At 46.8% G+C, this 25,583-nt stretch overlaps 2 protein-coding genes across 3 annotated transcripts in view; both read right to left on the bottom strand.

Moving 5' to 3' along the window:
- NUP214 (nucleoporin 214) overlaps positions 1-12,797 on the bottom strand; it is a 36,847-nt gene extending 24,050 nt beyond the window's left edge. Inside the window, exons 1-18 of one of the 2 annotated variants that reach the window (XM_015879156.2) lie at positions 12,619-12,796; positions 11,441-11,636; positions 10,731-10,882; positions 10,056-10,260; positions 9,373-9,443; positions 8,988-9,051; positions 8,611-8,714; positions 8,320-8,426; positions 7,860-7,926; positions 7,133-7,256; positions 5,582-5,743; positions 4,509-4,645; positions 4,198-4,385; positions 2,638-2,813; positions 2,338-2,429; positions 1,693-1,782; positions 1,199-1,348; positions 820-978 (exon numbers count right to left, since the gene is read on the bottom strand). In XM_015879156.2, coding sequence (XP_015734642.1) covers positions 820-978; positions 1,199-1,348; positions 1,693-1,782; positions 2,338-2,429; positions 2,638-2,813; positions 4,198-4,385; positions 4,509-4,645; positions 5,582-5,743; positions 7,133-7,256; positions 7,860-7,926; positions 8,320-8,426; positions 8,611-8,714; positions 8,988-9,051; positions 9,373-9,443; positions 10,056-10,260; positions 10,731-10,882; positions 11,441-11,636; positions 12,619-12,660 — 2,286 coding nt within the window. In that variant the 5' untranslated portion in view covers positions 12,661-12,796. Of the gene's footprint in view, positions 1-819; positions 979-1,198; positions 1,349-1,692; positions 1,783-2,337; positions 2,430-2,637; positions 2,814-4,197; positions 4,646-5,581; positions 5,744-7,132; positions 7,257-7,859; positions 7,927-8,319; positions 8,427-8,610; positions 8,715-8,987; positions 9,052-9,372; positions 9,444-10,055; positions 10,261-10,730; positions 10,883-11,440; positions 11,637-12,618 lie in introns of both variants that reach the window. The other variant, XM_015879155.2, reaches the window with a different exon arrangement.
- An 815-nt stretch (positions 12,798-13,612) lies between these two features.
- Positions 13,613-25,203, bottom strand: AIF1L (allograft inflammatory factor 1 like). Its single transcript, XM_015879164.2, has 5 exons — positions 25,073-25,203; positions 21,259-21,325; positions 18,242-18,283; positions 17,004-17,166; positions 13,613-15,589 (listed from the first exon to the last, which is right to left on the bottom strand). The coding sequence occupies exons 1-5, from the start codon at positions 25,148-25,150 to the stop codon at positions 15,502-15,504; spliced, it is 438 nt and encodes a 145-aa protein (XP_015734650.1). The 5' UTR covers positions 25,151-25,203; the 3' UTR covers positions 13,613-15,501.
- Between the last annotated feature and the right edge of the window lie 380 nt (positions 25,204-25,583).

The following is a 25,583-nucleotide window of genomic DNA, read 5'->3' as shown; positions in this document are numbered from 1 at the left end:
GACCTGCTCCTAACCAAAACCAGCTTTCTGTCTCATATTTGTCACCCCTCCAACCTGTCACAGAATGAACATGCCTTTAATTTGCATTTCATAAAAAGGAAATAAAAACCTCATTTCGTTTCAGCTCATCTCAAATGAATGTTCGCTTAAGCACAATGATGAACCAGCCAAGTAACGTTTGGGAAGGATTCCACTGCAAAGGTTTTCAAGATACGGCATGAAATTCTATTGTAACATAGCCAACCTGAAACCAGACCCAGCACTACTGCAAGCTTTGTGTTGCACATAACAAGGCACTGATTTCCCCTCTAGCAATTACAAGCGTTACATAATGTCAGTTCTGAACAGCACATCAATATGCATGGACATCAGAACAGCCTTTCTTTAAAGCTTCATTAAAAACTAGTATAAGAAGCTAACCCAAGTGTTCATCCAGGTGAACAAGAGTGATGCAAAATGAAGAAAATCTAACTCAGAGTAAAGCTGTCCTTATAGCAAACTTGCCTGCAGTGAAACCTCGAGGGGAATTTATCAGTGCACAAAAGTGTACATCTGTAGGGCACATTCACTCTGTTTTTCTTAGGGTTAAACAGCATTCTCATTACCAGAACTGTAACAAAGAGTGCACAAATTTTGACTCATCACTACCAACTGCATGCAGCACAAACTTGGGGAAAGAAAACTAACCACATTTCCACTATACTATGTGGAAACAGCAAATATCCAAGGGCAGAACAAAACCACTGGGAACTTGTAAACACAAGTCCCACTTATTGTATTTAAAGCTCTAGATTTAAAGCTGGTTGCCATGCTTCATACCTGAAGTTGTGCTTCACTCTTGGGATCCAAAGGTTTCTTATAAAGTAAGTGCAAATACCCCAAGCTATGATTCCGCTCATTCTGCTCTCTAGCCTCTTCTACCCCTGCAAATCCTTCCAGCAAAGTTGTCTTCAGACTACTAATATCTCCGTGCAGTGACTGCAAATAGAACAGAGAGGATAAGAGTCAAAGCAATATTTTTCCACTGCCACCTCTTAACACAAAAGGCTTCTGCAAATATTCACCTGAAAGAGCAAATGCAAATGTTGCATACTTAAGAGGTTCAATCTACATTTGTTCAACACTAGCGGGTTAAGTGGAAACATCAGGTGACATGAGGAGTTAACACAGTTTGAAGATACCAGGTCACACTTCTCACCTCCGTTGTTTCTTTAATTTCCAAGAGGAAGGTGTGGAGATCATCTGACTCAGTTCGCAAAATTTTCATTTCCTCTGGAGTACCCACTTGGAAACAGGCTTTGGAAGTGCTGGCCTTCAACTCTTCCATTTCCTTTTGAAAATGTGCAATCTGCAAAGTAAAGAAGTAAATGCAGCCACTAACACATAGTGTGGTCTGGAACAAAATTCACAGATGCTTCTACAGAACCACCACCATGTGTCACTTTATAACGAAAGCAAGGAATTCTTCTTGCAAAGGAATAGGAAAGAATACCCAACTTTTCCAGCACAGGGATTGAAATTAAAGATGACTGAACAGGACATACAAATAGCATTATCACCTTCTGAAAATCTTCCATTCTGGTTCCTGAACTACTGGAAGACATCATCAAAATGCTCTCAAACTGAAAATAAATGCCTTCAGCTTCTAAAAATGAAGAAAATTGCTTGGAAAAGAAAAAAAAAAAATCTCACCTCCTCTCTGATTCCTGCTATGACAGGGTCTGAATCCTTCCATTGGTGGGCAGGTTTGTCTAAAGCAGTGCTGGAGAGTGCTGATTTGCCCTGGAAGAATAAACAAACAACCCCATGCACAATATTAAGTATGTAATACTAACACAAGGGAGCTTGAATATTAGGAAGTCTGCTGTTAGAACTCCAGACATGGGTCACCAGGAAGACAGCTGCCATAATCATAAACATTTGTTCCATACTAATTTAAAGGCAAATGCGTGTTCAAAGTAGTATTTCAGACACGTGCCTGAAGCTTTGTGAAAGCAAAGGGAATCTTTATGTGCTGCTCTGTATCACATTTTGATTTTGCTATCTAGAATTGGTGTCTCAAAATATCAGAGCAACTCTTGGCTGCTGATCAGCTGGGAAAGCTGTTAAATGCTCATTTCTGTAACAAGAGTAAGAATTAGTTTCTACAACTCTGATCATGGCAATATACTGCAAAGCTTTGTTTTTCAAAAGTCATGCAAGGAACACAGCTGTGGTCATTTCTAAAGCAGGCCAGTTCTAACCTAAGATTATTCAATTAGTCCAAGGAATTCAAAGCAATTCAAGGGCTATGAAAGCATTCACCCATTAGGAAGAATCTACTCAAGTTCTCATTACCGGAGTAGGGCCTGGTTTTGCTGCAGAAGGGGTGATTTTGGCTGTCTTCTGTAGTAAAGAAGCTGCAGGCATGTTTTGTGCAGGACGTGCCACTGGGATTTAAACACAGAGGAACAATATTAATCTATACTGAGCATGAGAAAACAGGTCATGATTAGACAACTACAATCACCAATGTCAAACAACTGCTGCATTAGTCAAAGCAACAGGGGAAATAAAAATGGACGGATGTAGTGATCTGGTTTCTAACATTTTTAGAATGTGGTTTGTAATGTGTTATGCATCAGTGATGCAACCTACTTGCAGCAGGTGCAGTAGTTGAAGTCTTCAGTGGTGTGGTAGGAGAGGCTGAGAGAGTCATGGGCTGACCCAGAGGACCTCCAGAAACGGTTTTTGAAGTGGTTGAGAATGAAAACATTGTAGAACTGGTAGGACCACTGCTGGTAGTTGGAGATGAGGTGTCTACAGCGGTGAACCTGCAGACGAAAGCAAAACAATTTTCAGCTCTGAAGTGGCCCAAGCTGCTTCACTCCATCTAAAAGAAACCATTAAGCTCTAACAAATTAGCAGACTCTGGTATCAGCAATGACTTAAGCTCCAGACCCAACATTTCAAGTGTAGTCTTTGGAAATGGTGGAGAGGAACCATCAGGGATATTCTGGACTATCTGGAATGATAAATTCTGCTACCATAGTTCATCAGAGCTGGTCTATGATGAAAAACCAAATGCCAGCAAGAAGTCCTTCCCTGTTTCAAAACATACCTCTTCATTTTGCACAAAAGCACCAACTGTAGCAAATCTGAGCCACCCTTCAGTACCAGCCTTAAAACAAAGCTCAAAGAGAAACTCTGCAAGAAAATATGAACTTCCATTCATCTTCAAACTTGGGCCCTCAGGGCAGCAAAGTTGAATATTCAGCCAATTCACAAGCGTATCATTTGCTTTATACACAAAATATGAAATTTAAAAAGCCTTAAGAGCTACCATCAGATCTTGGTGTAGCAAAGATTATTCTAATTAAAAAATAATCATTTGAATGATCAGAAATCTCTTAAAAAACATTGACACAAAAATTGCTCTCTGTGGAAAGCAACTCCAATTAACATAGATCTGTTCCAAACCACTCTTTCTGAAAATGGGAGCAAGTCTCAGGAGTTGGAGGGCAGAACAAGTACATGAAATCTGAGAATATGCATCACTCAAATCTATTTTGCCAATTTTATACGCAGTATCAGCTCTCCTTCAGCTTCCATAAATGGTTCAGCATGAACAAGCTTTGAAGATTTCAGGCCCTACATCCACTGAGCAAGCATCCAGTTAAGAACCATGTTAGATGGCATCCCCTCCATCCAACATAGTGGAAAAGAAGTCTATCACCTACGGATACAGCTTCCTCCAGCATTGCAAATTACTCTCAAGGTTGGAGATAAGGAACCTTCACAGCAAAATAAATTAGTGCCAGCACCACTACACTAAAACAGCTACAAGAGTTTTCAAGTCCCACGGTTTCCCAAGAGTCTTTAATTATGACTTATCTCAAACCAAAACAAGGAATTATTTCATATCAAGCCTATGTAGTAAAGACATGAGAAAAGTAGGACTCCAGCATCTCCCCCAACTAATAATCTGCCCACAAACACCATTTCTAGCATGAGAAACGCTGAGGGTTTTCACAGCCAAGACAAATGAGTTTTAGATAAGGAGGAGCTTCCTCAGAGCTTTTTTGGGAGTATGGAGAACAGTTGTCAGGGCAAGAGGCCAAAGAACACTGTGTGATGTTCAGAACTACCACACATTGTCCACACCTGGACTGATTTAACAGCTATCCAGCCACTGCACTATAGCATCTTTATACTTACTTCTCATTGAGATTCACTTTAACTGAAGAAGCCGAAGGGGAAAAAGAAGACTTCTGTGCAGCAGGAGCTGTGGATTGTGGCAGTCCAGGAGAACTTTCTGCAGACGGTTTCAAATTCATGGATCCAAAGGAGAAGGAGGTGGCTGTGGCTGCGGTGGTGCCCATAGAAATAGCAGGTGTTGTGGATGCCTTAGGAGAAGCAGAGGAGAAAGAGAATGTTGCCACTCCTGTAAGACTTGGAGCCAGGATTTGCTTGGAGGTATCAGTGGCAAAGGGGTAAGGTGGAAGTTCACCGCCTGTAGAGCCAGGCACCTTTGCAGTTGAAGGTGTAAAGGAAAAAGCAGCTGCTCCATCTCCTGCAGGAGGCTGAATTGGGGCAGAAGCAACAGCTGGTACTGCATCAGGCTTTAAGGAGGTTGGCGGAGTGGTCGGAGCTGTGACAGTACTTCCTGCAGAAACACAAATAGGTAAAGACTCATTTGGTTGCACTGACTAATGGAAGAAGGTACTGCGAGGCCAAATACCATTTGATGGGACAGCTAAGTACAACCTCATTCACTAGGCAGACTGTACAGTGAAGGAAAGTGAGGAGGGAAGAGGGCTTCCAGTCCTCACATCTGGCAAATGAGTGCACAAAGTCCAAGATGTGATCAATACTGCAGTTTACTCACATCCAAATACATTAACATTGCCTGGAATTCCCAGTGAAAAGGTTTCACGTTTCTCCAATGCTTTTGATGAGGTTTCTGCCATCTCACATAAAAAAAGGCTGTCAGCACACAAGTCAGCCAGCACTGCAGAGAGGCAGGCTGCCAAACAGATGCATTCTGTTTGGAGAAGCAAATGCAAGCTCAGGGAAGAAAATGGTGGGCTTGCAATTATTACTGCATGCATGCAGAGAAGCAGAACAACCAACTGACCTGTCTAACCTAGAATAAGAAAGTATCTACTTTACATTGTATATGGTACCCAACATACAGTCAGATAAAACTACTGCTTTTCACCTCCTGACACTGTTTTCACAGTGATGAAGAAAGCTATAACTTAAATAAGCTCTTTCTGCAGTCAAATATGTTAGTTTTGCCACGGGAGGCCACGATAAGAACAGAGAGGGAAACCATCACACAGAGGGGTTTAAACACACTGTCTGAAAACTGCCTGAGATCCCCTAGGATGAACAGGACTATATTATTTCATCTAGATGTACAAGAGATGGAGAACTGACTGGTGAGCACAAAATACCCATGATCCGCTCCCATTACTATTACAAGTAAAAACAACCAACCTTTTCTGTGACTGCATGTCTATCTGAATAACAAGCTCACAGATGAAGATGACAAAGATCCACAAATGCAAGTCTTTCCTTAACCCACTGCAGCACTCACCTGGTGATTTTGGTGCTCTCTCCCCTGCTGCTGGCAATGGCTCTGGGGTCACAAGAAGCGATCTGACCCCTGGATTTTGATTGATCATGTAAAATGGGCAGAGCACACCATCCGTAGAGAGCAAGATGAGTACTGGTGCTGGAGGAAGGGTCTTCTCATCACCTGCCAGAAACCATATACATAAGCTCAGTAACCAAGTTTACCAGTCCTGATCTTACTCTCATCAGCACCATCTTGAGCTACATCTGCTTCAGTTCAAGTATTCTCAGCACAGCTAAAGGCCCCAAACTATTCCAGATATTCCTAAAGCATCTTCTATAAAGATTAAACTCTATTTAACACATGAAAAAGAGCAAATCTAGAATGAAAAGAAATTCTGCTATAAATAATAATATTAAATATTAGCATTTCTTTCATTAGTTGGTGCAATGAAGGGCCACATTTCTTTAATACTGGCTCTTGTTGGGGAAGGAAAAACTCAACATGGAAGTGTGCTCCAGCACCAATATAGTTTCTTTTCAGTCCAAACTTGTTGCAAACTGTAAAGTTAAAAAACATGTGGTCAAAAAGGAACTGACTACACTCAGTTAAAACACAGAGTTATCAAAAAACTTCACCAAAAACCTCTCTAAAAACTCCAAGGCAGCACAATCTGGGCTTAATGAGGCTGCTCGGACAGATTCCTTAAGCCAATAAATGTATAGGTTAACAGAGAAAATGCTTCAAATTCAATTTTGCATTAAAGTCTGACCTCAACTCCCTACTGAAGGTTGTCACTCAGGTAAAGGCTGCTGCAGTTTCCAGTTAATCGGCACCCTCCTGTGCTCTTCAGGAACACGACTGCACTACCTTTCACTCTGCCTGAAGGCATCTCTATCTTAATGTCTCTTGGTTGCAAGAGAGAGCTTTCAGAATTCACTGAGGTACAGCACAATAGCTCAGATGTATCTTCCACTCCAGCCTCTGACAATGAGATTTGAACAGCCTTCAGGCAGCACAGGAGGTACACCAGTAACGTAACCAGGTAGATGCAAAGCACAGCAGGGTTCAGTTAGTACAGGCCCTGTGCTATAAAGCAGAATTAAAACCTACACATTCACCTCAACGATCCTTGTTCTTCCTTGCTTTGTAACCAACCTTTTATTTCCCCTTTAGACCACTGCAAACATACTTAATAAAAAGTTCTGCAAAATGACAGAAGCTACAAGCAGCATGAAAACCACACAGGCAGAGTGAAATCCCTAATAGAATATGGCTCTTTTAAACTCATAATTACCCCAGTTCTGTGAAACACAAACCTGAGGTGCCTTCCACTCTACGTCTGTTACTGCAGCATCCTCATCTGCAGCAAGCTTTCAGGAAGAACTGTACCTAATATCTGAATCCTTACAGAGATGTAGTTGTGCATGTGCTGCAGGCTTCCCATAGAAATGCAGGACTGATAATGTGTTAGTCCCACTTTCAGAATAATCCTAAAGCACTGGATTGCTTCTCAAGAATACCTCCTATATTGCTACCACTAGGCTATTTCACAAGACTAACACGACTTACTGATCGGGATAGGCATGTTATTAGTGTAGTCTACAGCAACACCAACTGGCAAAGTATCATCACTTTTATCTGTCACAGGAAGTTCTGCTCTGCTGGAGTCCTCCAAAATCCATGATTCCCAGTTCTGCAAAACAATAATAGATATTATTCTGACTACTGTTTTCCTGTGCTGAACCTTCTTTAATACATTTGTCTATTACGACTGAAGGACGAGACGGCAAGAAGTCTGGAGAGTATCCACCTGAACTAGTCAGATAAATAAACAACAGAAGTACCAGAGTCCCCCACAGAATTGGCTGTCGCTTCTTCCACAGCACTGCATGTCAGATTTGAAGTCAAACTCAAGAACAATTCTTCATATTCTACTTCAATTGACAACCTCATATGAGTCACTTTTTACTACAGTGAATTTAACCACATTTTTAGACTACCAAGTAAATAATGAAAAGCAGACTTGTGGAACTTGGTTCACAACATACAGTCATTCTGTTTATCCTTCCTGTAACTCAGATCTTGTGTTCTTCTAAGGCTTACATTTACCTTAATATTCTGCACAACCTGAATGTTTTGGATTTTATTTGCTTGGTTTTGGTGTTTATCTTTTTGCTTTGCTTTTTAAAAGCTTACCACACTGTCATGTTGCAGGTCTTACTAAAGATTTACTTGTTTAGGCTTTCAAGAAAAAGGAGGTATGCATACATAAATGAAGCAGGAAGAAAAGCATTACCTGATCTCCTTGCCTAGCAAGAATGCTGACTTCTGTGGAAGCGGCCGAAGCTGCCAGAATTAGATCCCTGTAAGGATGGACACCAGTAGGTTACGAGATGCATAACAATCCAGGCAAGGTCTCTAGCTCTGCAAATCATTATTACCTATCCAAATTCATAAATAACAAAAGAGTTACAACAGTATGAAGCAGACTATTCCTTCCCAGGATGAAGGAAACACATTTGGCTCTGTCTCTGTAGAATGGTTGCCTTTTTTTTTTTCCTCCTTTAAAATTAGTCATCAGTGTATGTTGTCATGAAAATAAAGGAGAAATTACACATACATTCATAAAACATTCTCAAAGTGGCAATTTCATTTGGCTCACATTCAGGTCTTATATAGCTTACAGAAGGGAGAGAAACAGACTATTCAGACATGCATGACAAGGGAAAAGCTTTATCATGATTCTCACAACCCACCATTCCTCAACATAGTTGAGGTAGTAATGATGTTGTCTTTCAGCACAGCTTCCATAACAAGGCTCCATGAAATTCACAAACTTCTCTGGTCGCTTCTCTTCCTTTTTCTGAAAGACCAGCATTAATTATTTACTGCCCAATGTAGAAATTAAGTAACATCCTGTAAATATGGCTTCATCAAGGTACAGTAAACTCAAAATCCAAATGATGGCAATATACACTGTGCCATTGTCACAAACAGAAAGAACAAGCAAGAAACTTCTCTGTAGCTGTGACTTGTTGGAAACTTACGGGCAATATTGCTACAACCACTTCAGGAGGTGTTTCCAGCGTCCCATCAGCAGCAGCATATACAATAGCAAAGACATAGGTGCCAATCCACAGCACATCCAAAACTGGAAGAGAAGGAAACAAATACCTCAGTCAGATACACACCAAAACACTTCCTTGTAGTGTGAGTTACAATGTACAATGGCATTGCTAGCAGATAAGGAATCACTAACTGCTAAACAACAAAGATGAAGAATCATTAATCTAGCATCAGTCATACTAGGAGGAATTATGTAACCAGGGTACTATGAATGTGATGTAACAAGCAGTAACAGTGGATGAATGAGTGAAAGTATTTTAAAGGAGGAAACAAGTTAAAAATAAACAAAAAGATGTACCTTTAACAGGATTGTCTGCCTGATAAAAGGGAGGATAAGGGATTACCTTCTTCTCTTGCAGATTCTGCAAATAAAAACACTCTTAAGTACTACGAAAAAAGCCCCCAAACAACTAAACTGTAAGTTTCAGAGGAACTCCAGAGAACTGTTTTATAGTGACTCACTCCCTCATTAACACTCATCACGTGCCATGGTTAACTCACTACATTTAAGTGGCAGATGCACACCTTAAACTAAACCCAGCACTGGTCTAAGACACTTTAATATTACTGAAGTGCTTGGGCATGGCTCACAACACACGCCACCCAACTCAAATTCTGTACACTGACATGCAAAAAATTGAAGCATATAGCAAACTAGTGAGTGTCTTAGTGACAACACTTACAGGCAGATACTGTACCACAGTGCCATTTTGCCTCCCTACAGCCAGTTGTTTTCCCTTCGGGCTCCAACACACTAAAGAAAAAAAGAGAACTCCATCAGCATTAAGGAAATGTAGAATTACGAGGTCCCTTAAAGCAGGGCCCATAAATTAAAACTGCATTGTTTTTCCTCTGCAAAACCCTATGGATACAAATACAATTCCTGTGAATATCATGGTCTTGTCTTCTAGGTCACAAACTGAAAAAAGAGCTGAAATTCTTAAACCTCGTACTAACTAAGCTGCAAACATGTTTCAGCTTCACTCCCGTGTGCCCCTGTGCAGCTTTATATTGCCCTATAGTGGAATATATCCAGTCACATTTCAAGCATACACTTCAGTTGACACGAGTATATCTGGACGAGTTAAAACTATAGACAGAGGCCTAAGAATTATATTAGAGTTGTCACAAAGGTGCACCAATTTTGTTAAACGTGGGAGAGAGGAATACAGTCAGTGGCAACTATCAGTGTGACTGTATTAGCAGTTTTTTTCATAGTCTTAGGGAGTATAAATCCTGATCACGATCTATTTCAATTTTTAAGAAACTTCTTCCTGCGACAGAAAGCTTGTCTTCTTACAACTCTCTTTCCACTTTTATTCTTAACCATCCAACATCCCGTATCTTACCCAAGGCTCAAACTCACCAGAGGTAACAGCTACCGACGGAGGCAATGTGGCATAGACTTTCACAGAGTCTGTGACCTGCAGGACAGAGATGCTGCCATCGGACAGACAAACAGCCACCATGGTAGGACTAGCAGGGTTCCACTTCAGGTCATTGACCATTGCTGTACTTCCCGAGTCCTTGGCCAGCTTGTGATAGGCAAACATACGCTTCTGCTGTTTTGACTTTTAGGAAAGAAAAAATGTTTGAGCTCAAAAAGCATTTATCTTAAAGTCATAATCCAAAACAGTTTTGGCCCACCTATAAATTAACAGCTGACAGAAATAAGTGGGATAATGACTTTAAACCAAAGAGGATAGATTTGGATCAGATATTAAGAGGAAATTATTTATCTAGAGGGTAGCAAGGTACTGGAACAGGTTGACGAGAAGTGTTGGACACACCTTGAAGCATTCAAGGCCAAATTGGATGGGGCCCTGAGAAGCCTGGTCTAGTATAAGGTTGGAGCTAGATAATTTTTAAGATCTCTTCCAACACCCAAACCATTCTATGATGCTAAGAAGCAGATTTTGAGTTTAATAAACAACTTCTTTACAAGATACCTCCCACAGGGGCAGAAAACACCTCTCAAGGCATGACAATACCCCAGATGTAGTCGGGGGGAGTAAAACAAAACACTGTGGGTACAGTTTACCTGATTAAAGAACGTGCGGACATCAAAAAAGCCAATGAAGGAACCAATGTCACTGGACATCATACAGACAGACAGTGTGAGATTATCACAGCTTAGTGCCAAGTGCTGCACTGGAAACTTCACAGGAACTGAGGTACCCTGGACATTCTCCACTTAAAAAGATGAAGAGGAGGAGAATGAAGTGAATGGATTTAGCAAAAATTTTTAAAGCAATAGTTAAAAACTTATGCAAAATTCACTAAAGTATTATAAATAGCAGCTGTAAGAATTGATGCAGAAAAATTCACTGAGCGAAAGCAGATCCCTTCATCTCTAGCAATACAGTCTTAGAAGTCTCAAACTTCTTAGAAAAGGAAATGACACTTTCATTCCTCAGTAACCTGGAGGATAATGAAGTGGACGCTTTCCAGGTTTTACTCGTGGTACATACACAGGGATACTTCAAGCAGTACAGTCACCAATGACAACATGAGAATGAAAACCAAGCGGTTCTTATTGCTACTGAGTTTTTATAGCATTAAATGCACTTAGGTAGTGAGGTGGCAGAACAGACATCAAGTCCTCTCTTGTAGGATAGTCCAAGTTTATTTGGGGTTAGAACCCTGCCCCTCTCTCCTATCACAAACATCTCTGATATACATGTACGTTTATGGTTAGAGACTGGTTACTAACAACATCTGCAAAGACTGCGATGTATGAACGCATCATACCAATGTTATTGGGATCTTCTCCAAGCTGATTTTGCATGAGAAGATCTCTAGTGTGAAAGATCTGCAGGCTGGTTCCTCCACCAGCGAAGACGAGGCCGTATTTGTTAGACACTACAAGGAGACTGGACCGCTCTTTGGGAAGATCATCAGGAGGATCAAAGATGCGAACCTTCTTCAGAGCTCTGAACTGAAAGTCCTGTTGGAAGAGAGTTCAAACATAGCTTTATGTATGTTGGGGAACATAAATGGTTTACTTCACTTTCTCTGAGATCAAGCTGACAAGTGTCTCCATGAGCTGCAGAGCACCCATACTGATGATATCACTGATGATATCACACCTTATGTTTGGCCTACAAAAGACTGAGATCACAGTGTTGCTGTTATTGGAAGCACTGGCTGAAGCTCTCTTGCATACAGCAGCCTGCTTTCATAAACCTTGTAGGAGCTCTCAGAAACATCCCTGAAACCAGCCAGTGGATAGGGGAGAAGAAAGAGAAAGAAACAAAAAGCTTGTTGCCTAGGAGCTACAAGGCACACAACTATTTAGCTGTATCTAGGCTACAACAACCAGCCTATCATACAAAAAACAGATACAGCTATCCCTTCCACCCACCACCAGCAATTGCTCAGTACAGACTTTGTGCATTCACTTCTCTCATCACTTACACTGTTTCTATGTAAAATCACACAGAATGACCCGGGTTGGAAGGGACCTCAAGGATCACGTAGTTCCAACCCCCTGCCTGGCAGGGCCACCAAACATACACCTTTACTAGATCAGGTTGCCCATGGCCCCGTCCAACCTGGTCTTGAACACCTCCAAGGACGGGGCATCCACAACCTCCCTGGGCAGCCTGTTCCAGGGCCTAACCACTCTCCTAGTGAAGAACTTCCCCCTAACATCCAACCTAAATCTTCCCTCTTTTAACTTAAAACCATTTCCCCGTGTCCTGCTATTGTCAGCCCTTTCCAAGAGTTTACTCCCCTCCTGGCAGTAAGTTCCCTTCATAAAAGGAGGAAAAGAAAAGCCCCCCCACACCCCTACCAACCCAATAGGCCCCAATGACCAAACACCCACCCACCCCACCCCTCAGGGCCCTCACAGCGCTCTGTAACCCTCCTCACGCCCACAGCCCGACCCACCACCCCCCCACAACCCCCCTCAGAACCGAACCCACCTTCATCTCCCGCTCGGGGACCAGGTCTCCATCCTCCCCCATGGCGGCGGGATCCCCGGGGCCCACCCTCACACCAGCGCACAATCACGGAACTCTGCGTGGAACCAAGGAGCCCCCGCGCGACGCCGCGCTTCACTTCCGCTTCCGGCGGGGACGCTCTAGGCAGCGCCTCTCTATGGTCGGTGGAGGCCGGATGTAGCGGCAGTCCTCCGGCGGCCATAGGCTGAGTTAATATTATTGCTAATTAATAAAGCCTTGATTCCTTGCACTACGCAGCTGCTTCTCCTACAGCACAGCGGCTGTCGGCATTACCGAGGCCCCATTGCAACCACTTAGGGTGGGCACTATCCATGCTTTGCCCGCAGGTGGTTGGAAGCACGTGGATATGCAAAAGCAACGACCTGAACGCAAAGAAAACATCCAAATCCACCCCCCGTCCCTCCTTGTTTTATGCTGCTGACCAAACAACAGCGTTCACACCTCGCCCAGTACAGCAGGTCCATTCCCAAAGGCAGCAGATAGTGCTGTGAGCTAATGGCAGTTGTTCCTATTGAGGAACACATACATAAACATAAATCACAGCCTGTTGTTCCCTAGGAAAGAACCGGACTCCGTGTTGATAACACAACAGATAACCTCACTCAAGCCATTGCTTCAAGAGCAGAGAGGATGCAAATGTAATCAGGAAAGAGCTGCACGCATCTGCTCTCCATAAACACCCATTAGAACAAGCACTGCCACTTGTTTTCCACCTGTTTTCTTTATAGAAAGCCAGGCTGGTTTTCAGGAGTTACCCTCTGTATTTCATAACATGAACTCGCAGGCACTGGGTCAGTTCTTAATGATAAAAATCACATCAAGGCAGTCCAAACCTATCTCCAGGATCTGATGGAGGGGGTTTATATTAACCAACATGGAAAACAGCTCAGCTAATCTGCAACCAATCTTCTGGACCAAACTTCAGAGAAACACAACTAAACACACTGACACTGTGTGGCTTCAGGAGGTTTATTTTCAGTTTTTAAAGCAGGCTGGTGCTGCTCTTACAGTTTTTCCTCTCCATTACAGTTTTGGTTTTCATGCGGACAGTAGTGAGAATGTTTTCTTCTTTAAAAGTGCAGCCTTTGGCAGGAACAATAAGCTTAGTCAAGTTAATCATCTGCGTTTTCCTTTAAAAACTATTAAACTGATTTTAAGAAGCTGCCAAGAACGTTTAAGAGTAAAGGGGGGAAAGGGCAAAGAGCAAACATCTGGATTCCAGAAGTTGTGCATAGATTTACTGCAGTAACCAGAGTGTGGGCAGCACAGCCCCTGCGCTTAGTCCACACTCACAGCCATCCTTTGTAAGCTTTAGGGTTTATACAACAGGGAAGTATTTCTGGCAGTCCCCACAGGACTGAGCTGAAACACATTCAGAGAGGTCTGCAAAGTCAAGGAGAGCAGCTGCATGAAGAAAGATCCTCATTCACAGCTGGTTTGGGAAAGCTCACAGGGCTCACAGTTTGGTCACCTTGCTTCCTTACAACTGATGCTCCAACCTCCCCCCAAAGCCTTCCTGAGGGGCTGCAAAGGCATTGTTATGTAGGCTTATTTCTACATTTGGACAGACAGACACTTGTTCAGCAATGATGTTCCTGGTCTGATCCAAGTTGTTTTATCAGAAAGGGGATCCCACAGTAGCTTTAATCATCCCCACTTGCTGGCATAGCTTGCCCCTCTGCAGATCAGCTCTCACTTTCTGCTTGCTTCTTTTGCTATGGCTGATGAACGAGTCTCATAGGCCAAGAAAAGCAGAACAAACCCAAACCAGGAAGGGGCAGGGGGAAGGGCCTAAAGCTAAAAACAGCAATGTGCCAGTGGCTTTTCCTTAGATGAAAACAGACTTTGCAGAACTTATTCCTGTAGTTGTGGCTCAGTTGGATTTATGCATCAGGGTTGCAGAGCCACCCTTGAGTTTGTCTGCATTTGGTTCACAGCATCCCATGGAGGGGTCTTGTCTTTGCCTTGTAACCAGCAATTAATACAATAGGCACAATTTCTAATCTCATTTCTAGTAGGAGCTAGCAGGACACTGTCTGCATGGTTACTCACAGAGCATGTTCCTGCTGACAGGTTAGCTCTGATCCTGTCCTAAGGCAAACTACAAAGGAAGGGCACAGAAAACTGGCCTGAGAACAGAAGGGCACAGTGGCTCTACAGCCTTTCAGGGAGGTGGGGACTTCAGGCAGTGACTTTTGCAAATCTAAACACCTTTGATAAGCACTTGGTTCAAGGTGAAGCCCAATGAATGTCCTTTAGCTGCTAAATTCAGTGAGAAGTGTTCCCTTACGACATCCCAGCCTCAGCAGCTGACAAAGGTCTTCCAGAAGTAGAGGACCCAGGCACATCAGAGACATCCCATGCTGATTGTGTAGAACTTGCTCCTGGGGCTGATGAGGACACAGATCCAGGACTAGGATCTAGACTCCAGTCAGGAAGCATAGGACAGAACAGAAGGCACTTATTTACACCCATGAAGCCGCTATCTGATAGCAAAGCTCTTCAGGAACCTGTTGTGACAAGCACAGCTCTGAATCCATCAGCTGGGTAGAAAGCTCCTTCTTAGCTGAGAAATGCAAGAAGGGCAGAGGAAAGAGTTAAGATCACTGGTTTTTTTGGGGTTTTTTTTTGTCTCACATTATACTACAGCTTCTGTCTAGAAAATCAAGTTAGCTAAGGGATGCTGCAGAAAGATGCAAGCTGGGGTTACCAGCTTCCCTTGCTGTTCCTCTAAGGCAGGTTAGTTGAAAACTAGGACTGTTCACAGTGAAGAGTAACAAAGCACAGGTAATCTCTGTTACAGACCAGCAAAGCAAACAGTGCCAATTTTCCAGCCTGTCTTCTTCAAGGGAGGCTGGCTATATCTCTCTCCGGAGGTGGACCGGAAGGTCTTGGGTTGCTTTCATTGGCTTTTCCTTCAAACATCATGACCCTGCAAAACAATAAATAATACATATTAAAAAAGCAGGTGTATCTTTACTCATCACTGAGAGTGGGATTATCATACCTTCTATGCTATGGCAATCTGATAATTACAGAGGACAGAAGCCAACAGAGGGCAGTGCTGCCAGCTCAGCCAGCAGCTTTGCTTTTCCAGTAGCTTCAGGGAGCGTGTTCCCAAAGCCTCTGCTGGTTTTCCTCTCAGAGCCCATAGGATTAGCATGTTTTATTTAGACAGCCACTTCCGAAATCCCCCTGGTGCACACTGCGTGCTGAGTGCTCCTGATGGATAACAAGAACCACCCCTGGCCCACCTTGTGCATAACCATCCAGCAGAACGTGCAAAAGCTAAATGAAGCAACGGCAATTACAGCCAGGAAAGGGGGCTGATACAAGGAGCAAGGCAGTAGCTTGAAGAATCCCAAGCATTTTGCAACAACCAGTGCTGTCTTCCTCCCAAAGGACTGCAGCTACGCTGGGAATGCCAGCTGCCAAAGTGGATCAAAGGAGTGCACTGCTCTTGGGACGAGTTTTACATTTCTGCTCCTGCTCTAAACACTGCTCAACACACAATGGGGCATCTGTTTGTTAGCGAAAGAAGGGACCCATCTGTGAAAGCTGCTGCAGTTGGGAGGAAGAATAGACGATACGGGGCTGGCTGCAGGCTCAGCCTGCTTCAATGAAGAGCAGAGCAGAGTTGTCAGAAGAGAGTGTGCACTTGGAAAAGGGGCATCCCAACATGCAGACACACACAGGGTTCTGAGTGGGAGGGAAGAGACTGCCAAAAGAATGTAGCAGCTCAGAGAGAACACACTCCAACATCTTCCTCCCAACCTGCCCAGAAAGCTGGCTGCCTTTTTAAAGCTGCTTTCAGAAAGGGGCAATGGGGCATAGAGGGAAGCGGCTCCTATTCATGGTGCTTGCAGACAAAAGCAGGATCAGCTTCTGTGGCTGAGAAAGGAAGAGGCAGGCTTCAATGGGGCGGAGATGGAGCCAAGAGAGCCCACTCTGCTACCAGAAGGAGCCAAGTAAGCGGTGGGAAGCCATTTGTTACAGCAGGACTTTGAGAGCCCTGTTGAGAGGGCAGAGGAGGCCGTGGGAGGAGAGTGCTGACAGCTGGTAGCAGAGCAAACCTCCCCCAGCACAAGCCAGCTGTCCCAAGCTGATGTCTTCTATCCACCTACAGCCCAAGTTGCAAAGAAATCAGCCAGGGAGGGACCATCCTGTGGGTTATAGGAGTCATATAGACCATCTTTTACTGCTCATGTCCTTCCTCCTCTTGCACAAGGGCCCTCCTCTCCCACTGCACCCACCCAACAGGCACAGCTCCAGCTCTGCCAGACAGCAGAGATTCTGCTTCCCATCTCCCCCAGCATCTCCCCCATCTCCTCATGGATGGCACTCACAGTTTAAGTACAGCAGAGCGTTTGCCAAGCATCACATTAACGAAGTCCTGGTAGGAGATGGTCTCGCTAACCCCTCCGGTCACCTCAGAGATCATCTTCTTCAGCTCTAGGTGGGTCTTCGGAACACCCATCTTCTCCATCATCCTTTTGACAGACATCAGATCTGCAAGAGTAAGGCATCAGTGCTATTGAAAAATAACAACACTGCACCTGGACCAACCTGGAGGCACAAGCTGGAGCTCCCAGCTAGGACTGATGGCATGAAGTTATCAGCTGAAGCAGAGAGAAGCCCTCAGTGCAGCCCCATTGCTGTATGGGCAGCAAGGAACAGCACGTCCTATTCATGCAGCTCAAGAATAAAAGAAAAACATACTGTTGCAGAAGAACAGTGCTCAAGAGGCATGTAGGGACACCACTACTGAGCTCAGAAAGCAGTGCCAAGAATCACAAGGATACAGAGGGGAGAAAGCAACACTGAGGTTAAAGCTGGAGACAAAGAGGTTCTGGGAACAAGAGCTCCTGCCCAGCACTGCAGGTCGTTTCCTTCCATTGCTCTCACCAGACCAGAGACTTGCAGCCCCTTCCCTCCTGGAAGAAAAGCACAGCAGGGCCAAGCTCCTCCAGCTCCCCAGGCTGATTTTAAGGCTTGGTGGAGGAAGGGAGCCAGGCAGGAACCTCCTGCAAGGGCTAAATGCAAGCGCTTGCCTTCAGGTGCCTGCTCCAGGCCTGGAGAAACCTGCATCTTTACTTCTGCTTTCCAGCTCTAAAGCAGGGTCCTCCCTGCCAGGCCACACATCCACTTCCCTTTCTTCCCTCCACTTCCCTCCCAGCAAACAAGTGCTTCTCCACACTACAAGTGCTTGTGGTTTGACACAGCTTCCTCCTCCAGCCAGGCAAAGCCCAGGAGAACCCACGCCCTGCATCTTCCCTGCTCTGGAGATGGCTGAGTATTGAAAAGGCCCGAGTGGAGAAACAGAATAAATCATTAAGAGTAAAGATGCTAAACACAAAGCACCAGGAGGAGATCAGCACTGAGAAAACTGAGATTCCAAAGCAGGGGCTGCAGAGCCAGGAAGCCACCAGCTGAGGTCCAGGAGCTGAGCAAGGCTCGTCCCAAGGGCAGCCTATGAGTTTCCTCCCCAGTATCACAATTAAAGGGGAGCAGCAGCCAGCAGCAGACACCCTCTCAGCAGGATGCTTCTCTTCCAGCCCAGTAACAACGTCCTTGTGTCACTCACCAATCTCGCCTTGGTTGTTCAGGTCAAACTCCATGTACTTCTCTGGAAGAGATACAAAAGCAAATTAATGGGTCAGAGCTGCTCTGGCAGGGAGACCCAGAGCAGGGGACAGCATGGCTTTGGAGCACTGCCTGCTTAGAGCAGTAAAACAGGAGGTTTGGGCACAGACTGATGCAGTTCAGTGAGGGAGACGATCTCAAGACCCAGTTTTAGCACCCTTATCTCAAGTCCAGAGACTCGTTAAGTGTCCTTTAATTGTGGCTGCTTTTGTTTGAGCTGGAAGAAAACACTGGCATGAGAACAAGGTATCAGCTAGCCATGGGTAGCCTTAAAAGGCTTCCAGCCAGAAAAAACAAAGCTTCAGGACAACCTCCCAGAAGGAGTTGCAAGAAAAGCAAAACCCTGAGCACACCCAAGACAAATCTTGATCGGATTAGGAGGGGATTAAGTGACGTGTTTCCTGCAATAGCAAGGGACAAACTGCATGGCCCTCCCAACACCATGCTGTGCTCCTGAGCAGCACCTGCCAGCTGAGATGCTCAAGGACCACATGAAGAGGGCAAAGCCAAAATCATGCCTGGAACTGCTGCTTGCTCTCCCAGCCTGGTATCAAACCTCTCCACACCAGGCAGCTCCAGCATCCTCAGAGAAATGCAGAGCCTGCAGACAGCAGCCCAGACAGCTCTGCAGGAGGAAAGCTGGCATGCCACCACGATAGAGCACTCAGCTAAGCCAGTAAAGCAGGATTTCAGTCCTGTGCTGCTTCTGATCTTTGCAGAGGCACACCTACATTTCCCACTTACCCCCCCTTTCCCTTGCTAGCTGTTCCCCATTTAGACTGCAAGCTTTTCAGGCAAGGATTTGTCCATCTTTCAGACCTTACAGCTCCTTGCACCGCAGGGCTCCTTGCCTCCATCACCTCAATTCTGCTAAATAAAAAAGCAAGATGCCTGCTGCCATCATCCATCCACGCACAGCTGGAGAGATCTCCACTTGCCCTGCAGTAAGCACTCAGCCCCCAGAAGAGCCTCTAAGGACTCAAATTAGTTGAGAGCTCCCAGGCTGCTCCATTCCCCAAAGGGGAGAATCCCTTTGCTTCGGTTCCAGGAACACCAGCAAGCAGAATAGCGTGAACTGAGAAGTGGCAGGCTAAATTAAGGAGCCGAAGGCAAGCAGGGATATTTCACACACTGGAGCTCACCCCAGGACTTGTGCTGGGTGAACCAGGCTGGTGTGCAGCCCCAGGCAGGAGGCAGAGGAGCTGCTTGGCATAGCTTCACATGGTGGACTGCTGTTGTGGGCTCAACAGAACGTGCTATAGGAATGGCACTAAGCAAAGCAGTGTATGCTTCAGACAGGAATGAGTGCCTCTCTCAAAGCACTAAGCAACTCGTTCCAGATGAAACTGGGGCTGTCACACACGTGCTCAGGGGCCAAAGCAATGCTTGATATCCTCCCTGCACTGCAATGACCTTGTGCAAATGAACTGCCACCTCCCCAGGCAGGGGGCAGTGCTTGGGGACGCAACCCCTGCTCTGCCATTTCTGTGCCCAGCACATGTTTTCCTTTCTCCTCAGCTGACACCGAGCCAAAGGCATGGAGAACAGAGGAGCTTTACATCACCACGGTTAAGCCTCAGCTCACACATTTGTTTTTCCCTCCCATCCCAGCTGCAAGGATTTGGTGGGGCAAAGCTGTGCTGCAGTCCCTCCCCCTCAACTGCATTCACACAAACACCAAGTGCAACTGCATTTACAGAGTGCAGAGGGGCTACCAGGAGGGAGGGGAGCAGAAGGACTGGCAGAGAAATGCTCTCCCCTCACACAATGAGCCATTGTTGGACAGGATGGAGGCGGTGTTGCAGAGCAGGACAGCCACAGAGGAAAACTCAGGAGGCAGCACAAAGAGATGCCAAGGGCTCTTGTTACAGGGAATTCTGTGCTCATGACCTATGGCTGTAATGCCTGAACAGCCCCAGTTGTGCAGGACTGCAGGCTGGGTTGGGTTTACATGGCAAGGCTTTGGTAGCAGAGGGGCCACATCCACCTGAGGATGTGCCAGCTCCATCAAGGACACACTGCTGGGCCAGAGCTGAGCCACGAGTAATGCAGCAACAGAAGGCCACAAGGCAACAGAAAGGATGGAGAGTGCAGAAGGCTCCAGCAGGGCAAAACCCCAGCCAGTTTTCTCCATGCTAGACTTTCTAGCCAAAATTCACAAGGAAACAGCAGACAACGCCTGAAATGGAAGCAAGGTCAGGCTTGGTTTGGCTGGAACCAGGCTGTGGACAAACCTGCAGGGCACTGACATAGAAGGCATGTTTTCCCAGAGGCCGTGGGGGAAACAACTACTTTCAGCCACTGCTTGGGAATAAACTGGCTGCACTCAGAACAGCCAGGTTTTGTCCTTGAAGTATTCTGGGGGACAAACACCAGAGGATACTCCGCAGAAGTAGAGGATACTCTGCTTTTGAGCTGTTCTTCCAGCAGATATCCAAACCTAAGCCCCACACTTGCTGAAGGCAGAGCTGGACACGCTTTGGGCACGACTGGAGACACTGGTACTATTGGCTCCAATACTGAGGCCTTGGAAAGAACTAGAGCAGATTGAAGAAGCTTTGAGGGAGAAAAATGCTCATTCAGGATGCAGGGAAGAAGTCCTCCCACCAGCTACTGCCTCGTCCATGACAGCAGCCGGCTTGACTCAATATTGAGACAGCAGCTTTCCTCTGGGGGCTCTCCCACACTGCAGGTTCTCCAGCAGCAGCCGCCTGCAGGCAGGATGTCTGCATGGTGATATGTCCCTGCCCTGAGAGAGCAAGTGGGGGAAGCACAAGGACTCGGGTTGGAACAGCACCTCCAAGGAGCTTCACTGCATCCCAGTGATAAGGGGGAGGTTTCCATCTCAGCTCAGTCCCTTCTGTTAAGGGTAAGAAAGAAGCATCTGCTGGTAAGAAAGAAGCATTGAGGAAAGGAATCTGTACAGAGTGAATGGGAGACAAGATGACCAGTTCTCACCTTTGAACACTGCCAGCTTCTCCTCCAGATCTTCCTCATCACTGAACTTTGGGTCACAGAGAAACTCCTGAAACAGTTAATCGAGTATCCCCAAGGTTAGTGAAAGGAAAATAGCCTGGAGGGTGTGCATGTACACAGTGCAGACCTACACAGCTCCCAGACAGCTGCATCTGTGCAACAGTGCCAGGAGGGTTAAAAATGAGTCCAACCCATCCATACCTTGCCATTAACTGCCTCCAGTGCCTCTGGCTTCCCACCTGCACAACATCCCTCATAATGCTTCATTCAGTGTTTCAGATCCCAGCATCTCTGCTCAAAGCATGCACAGTGCAAGGAATGGGATCCTATTCTGAACAAGGACTCCTGTTCCTGGCTAAGAGCACTCATTGCAGGTTTTAAACTCCTGGGTCAACTCTGAGGGCTAGCAGATGGTACATGCAAAGTCTGCAGACTACCATGCACTTGAGAGGGTAAGAATTGAGAGGGTAGGAACAGGGCTCCATTTATCTCAGTCTACTCATTTCTCCCTGTTACATTGCTCAGAATGGAGAGGAAATCCCAGGTCAGCTCTGGTTGCTTGTCCCAACCCAATCTCCAAAAGCTCCAGGTGTGTGAGAGCACAGAGCAGAGCATGCCCTGCCACTGTGCCCCATCAGCATCATGGTCCTGCTTCTGCCCTCCCACACCACCCCACTCCAGCAACTTAATGACTCGATCTGTGTTCAGAAACAACACTGCATTCTTCAGAGCAGAAGTCATTAACATCTGCACAGCTCATGCACTGCTCGTCCAGCATAGAACTCCTCCAGAGGCCCGAGTGGAGAGAGCTGAGGCTGTTCCCTGCTCTGTGCATATTGCTCATCAGTTACCCATGCTCACGGAGGCAGGATGGGGTCCCTATGAGACAACAGGTAGCAGACAGCACTGGCACAGCATCACTTATGATTAATGTCACCATCTCATCCCATTCCTTCACGTTTTTATGGGCAGCCAAACAAAGGTTTCCCACAAAGCCCACCCAGACCAATGTGTCTTCTACCTTACAGACTCCCAAAGGGACACCAGCAACCCTGGTAACTAAAGCCGTGAGACACAGGCTCTCTCCCACACCACGGGCATCAGCTCAAGCTAAATGCTGTGGGGAATAGCAGTGTTCCCAGTTCCTTCTTTCATTCTCTTCAGCCAACTTGCTTTTATTGATTTCAGCTATTTCTACCCAGGGATATCATGTGCCAGCCCAGCACAAAGGGACAATTGGGCTTTGAGACCTGGGTTCAGCCCAATGAAGTCACTGGAGAGCAGAGTCGTGTTACTCACTGAACAGCCTCTGTAAGAGGGGATTGCCAAACCTCCCTGAGAACCAAAATCGAGCCAGAGCATCACCAGGTCACAGCTCCCTCCCACTCCATCTGAGCTGTGCACATGGACAGGATGGGGGATAGGAGAGGAGAACAGAGGGAAGCAGGACAGCTGCATCTCCATGGGGTGGCTGAAGGAAGCCCCATGACAGTGATAAGGCCAGAGCTCGCAATAGTGCACAGGAATTCAGTCCCCAGGGCTCAATCACAGCCCAAGCGGCCGAAGTTCCTCCCAGAGCCCTTTGCTAACATTCCCATTTTAAGGGTCTTGTTCTATTAATAAGAACTGCTTAAAAACAAGCCCAGCCACTCCCCAGCTCCTGCTCTTTCATGGAGAAAGAGATATATCCAGGCAAGGAAATCCAGCAAGCCAAATCTCAGCTACTTGCAAAAAAACCCAACACCTGAGCAATGCCAGATCCTTCCTCACTCCCCATAAAGGCTCCAAGCAACAAGCCAGATTCTCCTATGGTTGTTTCCCTGCCTGCAGAAGCTGGGAAGGAGCAAAGGGATTCTCATGCCTGTCCTGGACATGAGCAGCAGGCACCTGAGCAGGCACATGAGCTCCCCGCAGCCTGGCGCATTAGGAGGTGAAACCAGGTTGACGCTAATCTGTGCTGGATTAGGCTCGCCACCTTGATGCACGAGGCAGAATAATGTGATTGCTATTCCCAGAAAGAGGGGAACAGCCAGGAGGGGATCCCAAAGGAGCTCTTGAGGCTGGGAGGAAGAGTCAGACACCAGGCTCAGCTGGCTTTTAGCAGCATGTGTGCACTCCAGACCCTTAACCAAGTGAGAGCTCTGGGGCAGAAATCAGCCAGGAAAACAGGGCTGGGCAGAAGCTATTTGTTGCGATGAGACAATTAGATTACGCCCCATAGGAACATGGAAGTCATTCTTAGTCTGCAGCCCTGGGATGGGTCAAGGCTTGGGAAGCCCCCTCCCTGACTCCAGATACAGTCAGCCAACTGCAGCTGGGTGGGAGATGGGCTGCTCCCCTGCATGGCTGCTCACAGCAGCACCCACCACCAGCACGCAGAGTAAGCACAGTGCATCACCATGGGGTTCATTACCCAGAGCTGCTATGCTGCAATGACTGCATGGGGTCTGAGGGCAGCTGCTCTGCAGCTCTAACTGCTCCAATCCCCTCTCCCAGCACCGAGACAACACACAGGACAGCAAGGACACAAACAAGTAGCTCCCACCTACAAGAGCAGGGAAGTTATGTAGCTTGCTTCATTCTTTTGTCATCCAGACCTTGCCCAGAGGAACAGCCTGCCAGAACCAATGGCTGCTTTGAGAGAACTAGAAGCTTATGCCCTAAACGAGAGGAAGAAGAGCACCCAGTGCACAGCACTGGGCATTACTCTGCAGTGTGCACAGCACTGCAGCTCAGCCCCACAGCTACTGCCCGCAGGAGGGTCCCATACCCACCCCACACCAGGCTGCAGGACAGCCCTGAAGCAGAAGTGCAGTGATGGGTGCAGTAGCCTTCTTCCTAATCCAAGTGGACAGCATTCTCTGTGAGAATGCCAGAAGACCACCTGCCCCCTTGGAAGAACACCTTCAACTTGTTTCAAAGGCTCTATTTTAGCCAAGTGTTCCTATTACCCTGCAGCACCTCCTGGGTTGTAATCACCTAATTCCCTCCCCAGTGACCTACATAACCTCCACTTCAGCTCTCAGCCTTGCCGGGAGGAACACACTGGTACTTCTCCTTGCCCAGTTAATACAAGGACAAAGGAAAGAAAGCCCACTGCTTCCTCTGGGCTCCCAGCTAGTGTAGCTCCAATTTCCCCACCACCAATACAAAGAGGCCACTGCCTGCATCAGCAAGGCATCACCAGCCTCACTTAAAAGTGACTCAAAAGTGACCCTAAGTGATCTTGTTTCAAGGTTAAAACCTTCTTTTCGCCCTCAGAATGACTCTCAACCAAGAAGGACACCATAAGCCAGGCCAAGGCTGGGACAAATCCCAAACACAGGGAGGTGACCCCACCAGAGCCCACTACCCAGAGCATTCAGCTCAGCACGCTTTGCTCCAATCCAGAAGCTGTGCTCCCACTGCCCAAAGCCTGCAGGTCACCCAGCAACTCCACGTTCCCCTCGTTGTGATTAAAGAGTTAAGAGCCTTGGAGCAGTTCTTCCGAGAAGCAAAAGCCGAGTGAGGAACTAAAAGCACTTTACACAGGGAGGGGAGACAGAGGAACAACAGCACCCATGGCTGCTCAGGTGCTTTCCCAAAGGGAACTTAACAGCACACAGCGCGGAGCACCCATGGAATGGGGTAAAGCCGGTTCGGAGGACAACCCCATAGACAGAGGGGATGGAGAACGACCGTACACAGCGCTCCCACCCCGTCCATCTCCTCCGAGGGGACACCTGCCGCGAGTTGAAGGCAGCTCCGGCAGCTCCATCCGCCTTCTCCCGACCCTCCCGCAGCCCCCGGCCCGCACCTTATTGATCTCCTCCAGCCTCCCGTCCTGCGGGGCTCGCCGCAGTCCCCCTCCGCTCGGCCGCCGCGGAGCCGCCATCGCACGGAGCCGCCCCGTCCCCCACCGCCGCCTTAAGTAGGGGCGGGCCGGGCCGGGCTGTAGGGCCCCCGCCCCCGCTGTTAACCCCTTCCCCGCTTCACGGAGCCCGGTGTCCGCGGGATGGAAACCCGCTGGGAAGTCCAGATTTCAGGAAGGAAAAAGTGAAAGAACAGCAGAGCGGCACCTGCTCTGCTCACGGGATTACCCGACGGGCGGGACGTGGCCGAAGAGAGTCGGGAAAGAAGACGGGAGGAGGACGGCATGGGGACGAGAAGGGGACGAGAAGGGGACGGTCTCCCCCTAGCGCACAGCCCGGGGGTGCCGGGGTCCGCAGCGCTCCCAGTGTGACGTGAAGAACTTTTAATGGATACAGCTGTAGGCGAGTGTCACCGGCTAAAAACACAGAGTGCCAGGGAGAGCAGGAAGGAGGGTG

The sequence above is a fragment of the Coturnix japonica genome, chromosome 17, assembly GCF_001577835.2.
Source record: "Coturnix japonica isolate 7356 chromosome 17, Coturnix japonica 2.1, whole genome shotgun sequence".
Classification (NCBI taxonomy): Eukaryota; Metazoa; Chordata; class Aves; order Galliformes; family Phasianidae; genus Coturnix; species Coturnix japonica.
Note: the sequence above shows the minus strand (reverse complement) of the source record. Positions and strands in the feature narration are given on the sequence as shown.

Bases quoted from the DNA above. Each gene is read 5' to 3' on its own strand.
- AIF1L (XM_015879164.2), bottom strand. From the start codon at position 25,150: ATGGCGGCTCCGCGGCGGCCGAGCGGAGGGGGACTGCGGCGAGCCCCG. The intron at 21,326-25,072 runs GTGCGGGCCGGG...TAACTGTTTCAG, and splicing joins GGCTGGAGGAGATCAATAAG to GAGTTTCTCTGTGACCCAAA. The intron at 18,284-21,258 runs GTGAGAACTGGT...TATCTCTTCCAG, and splicing joins GAAGCTGGCAGTGTTCAAAG to AGAAGTACATGGAGTTTGAC.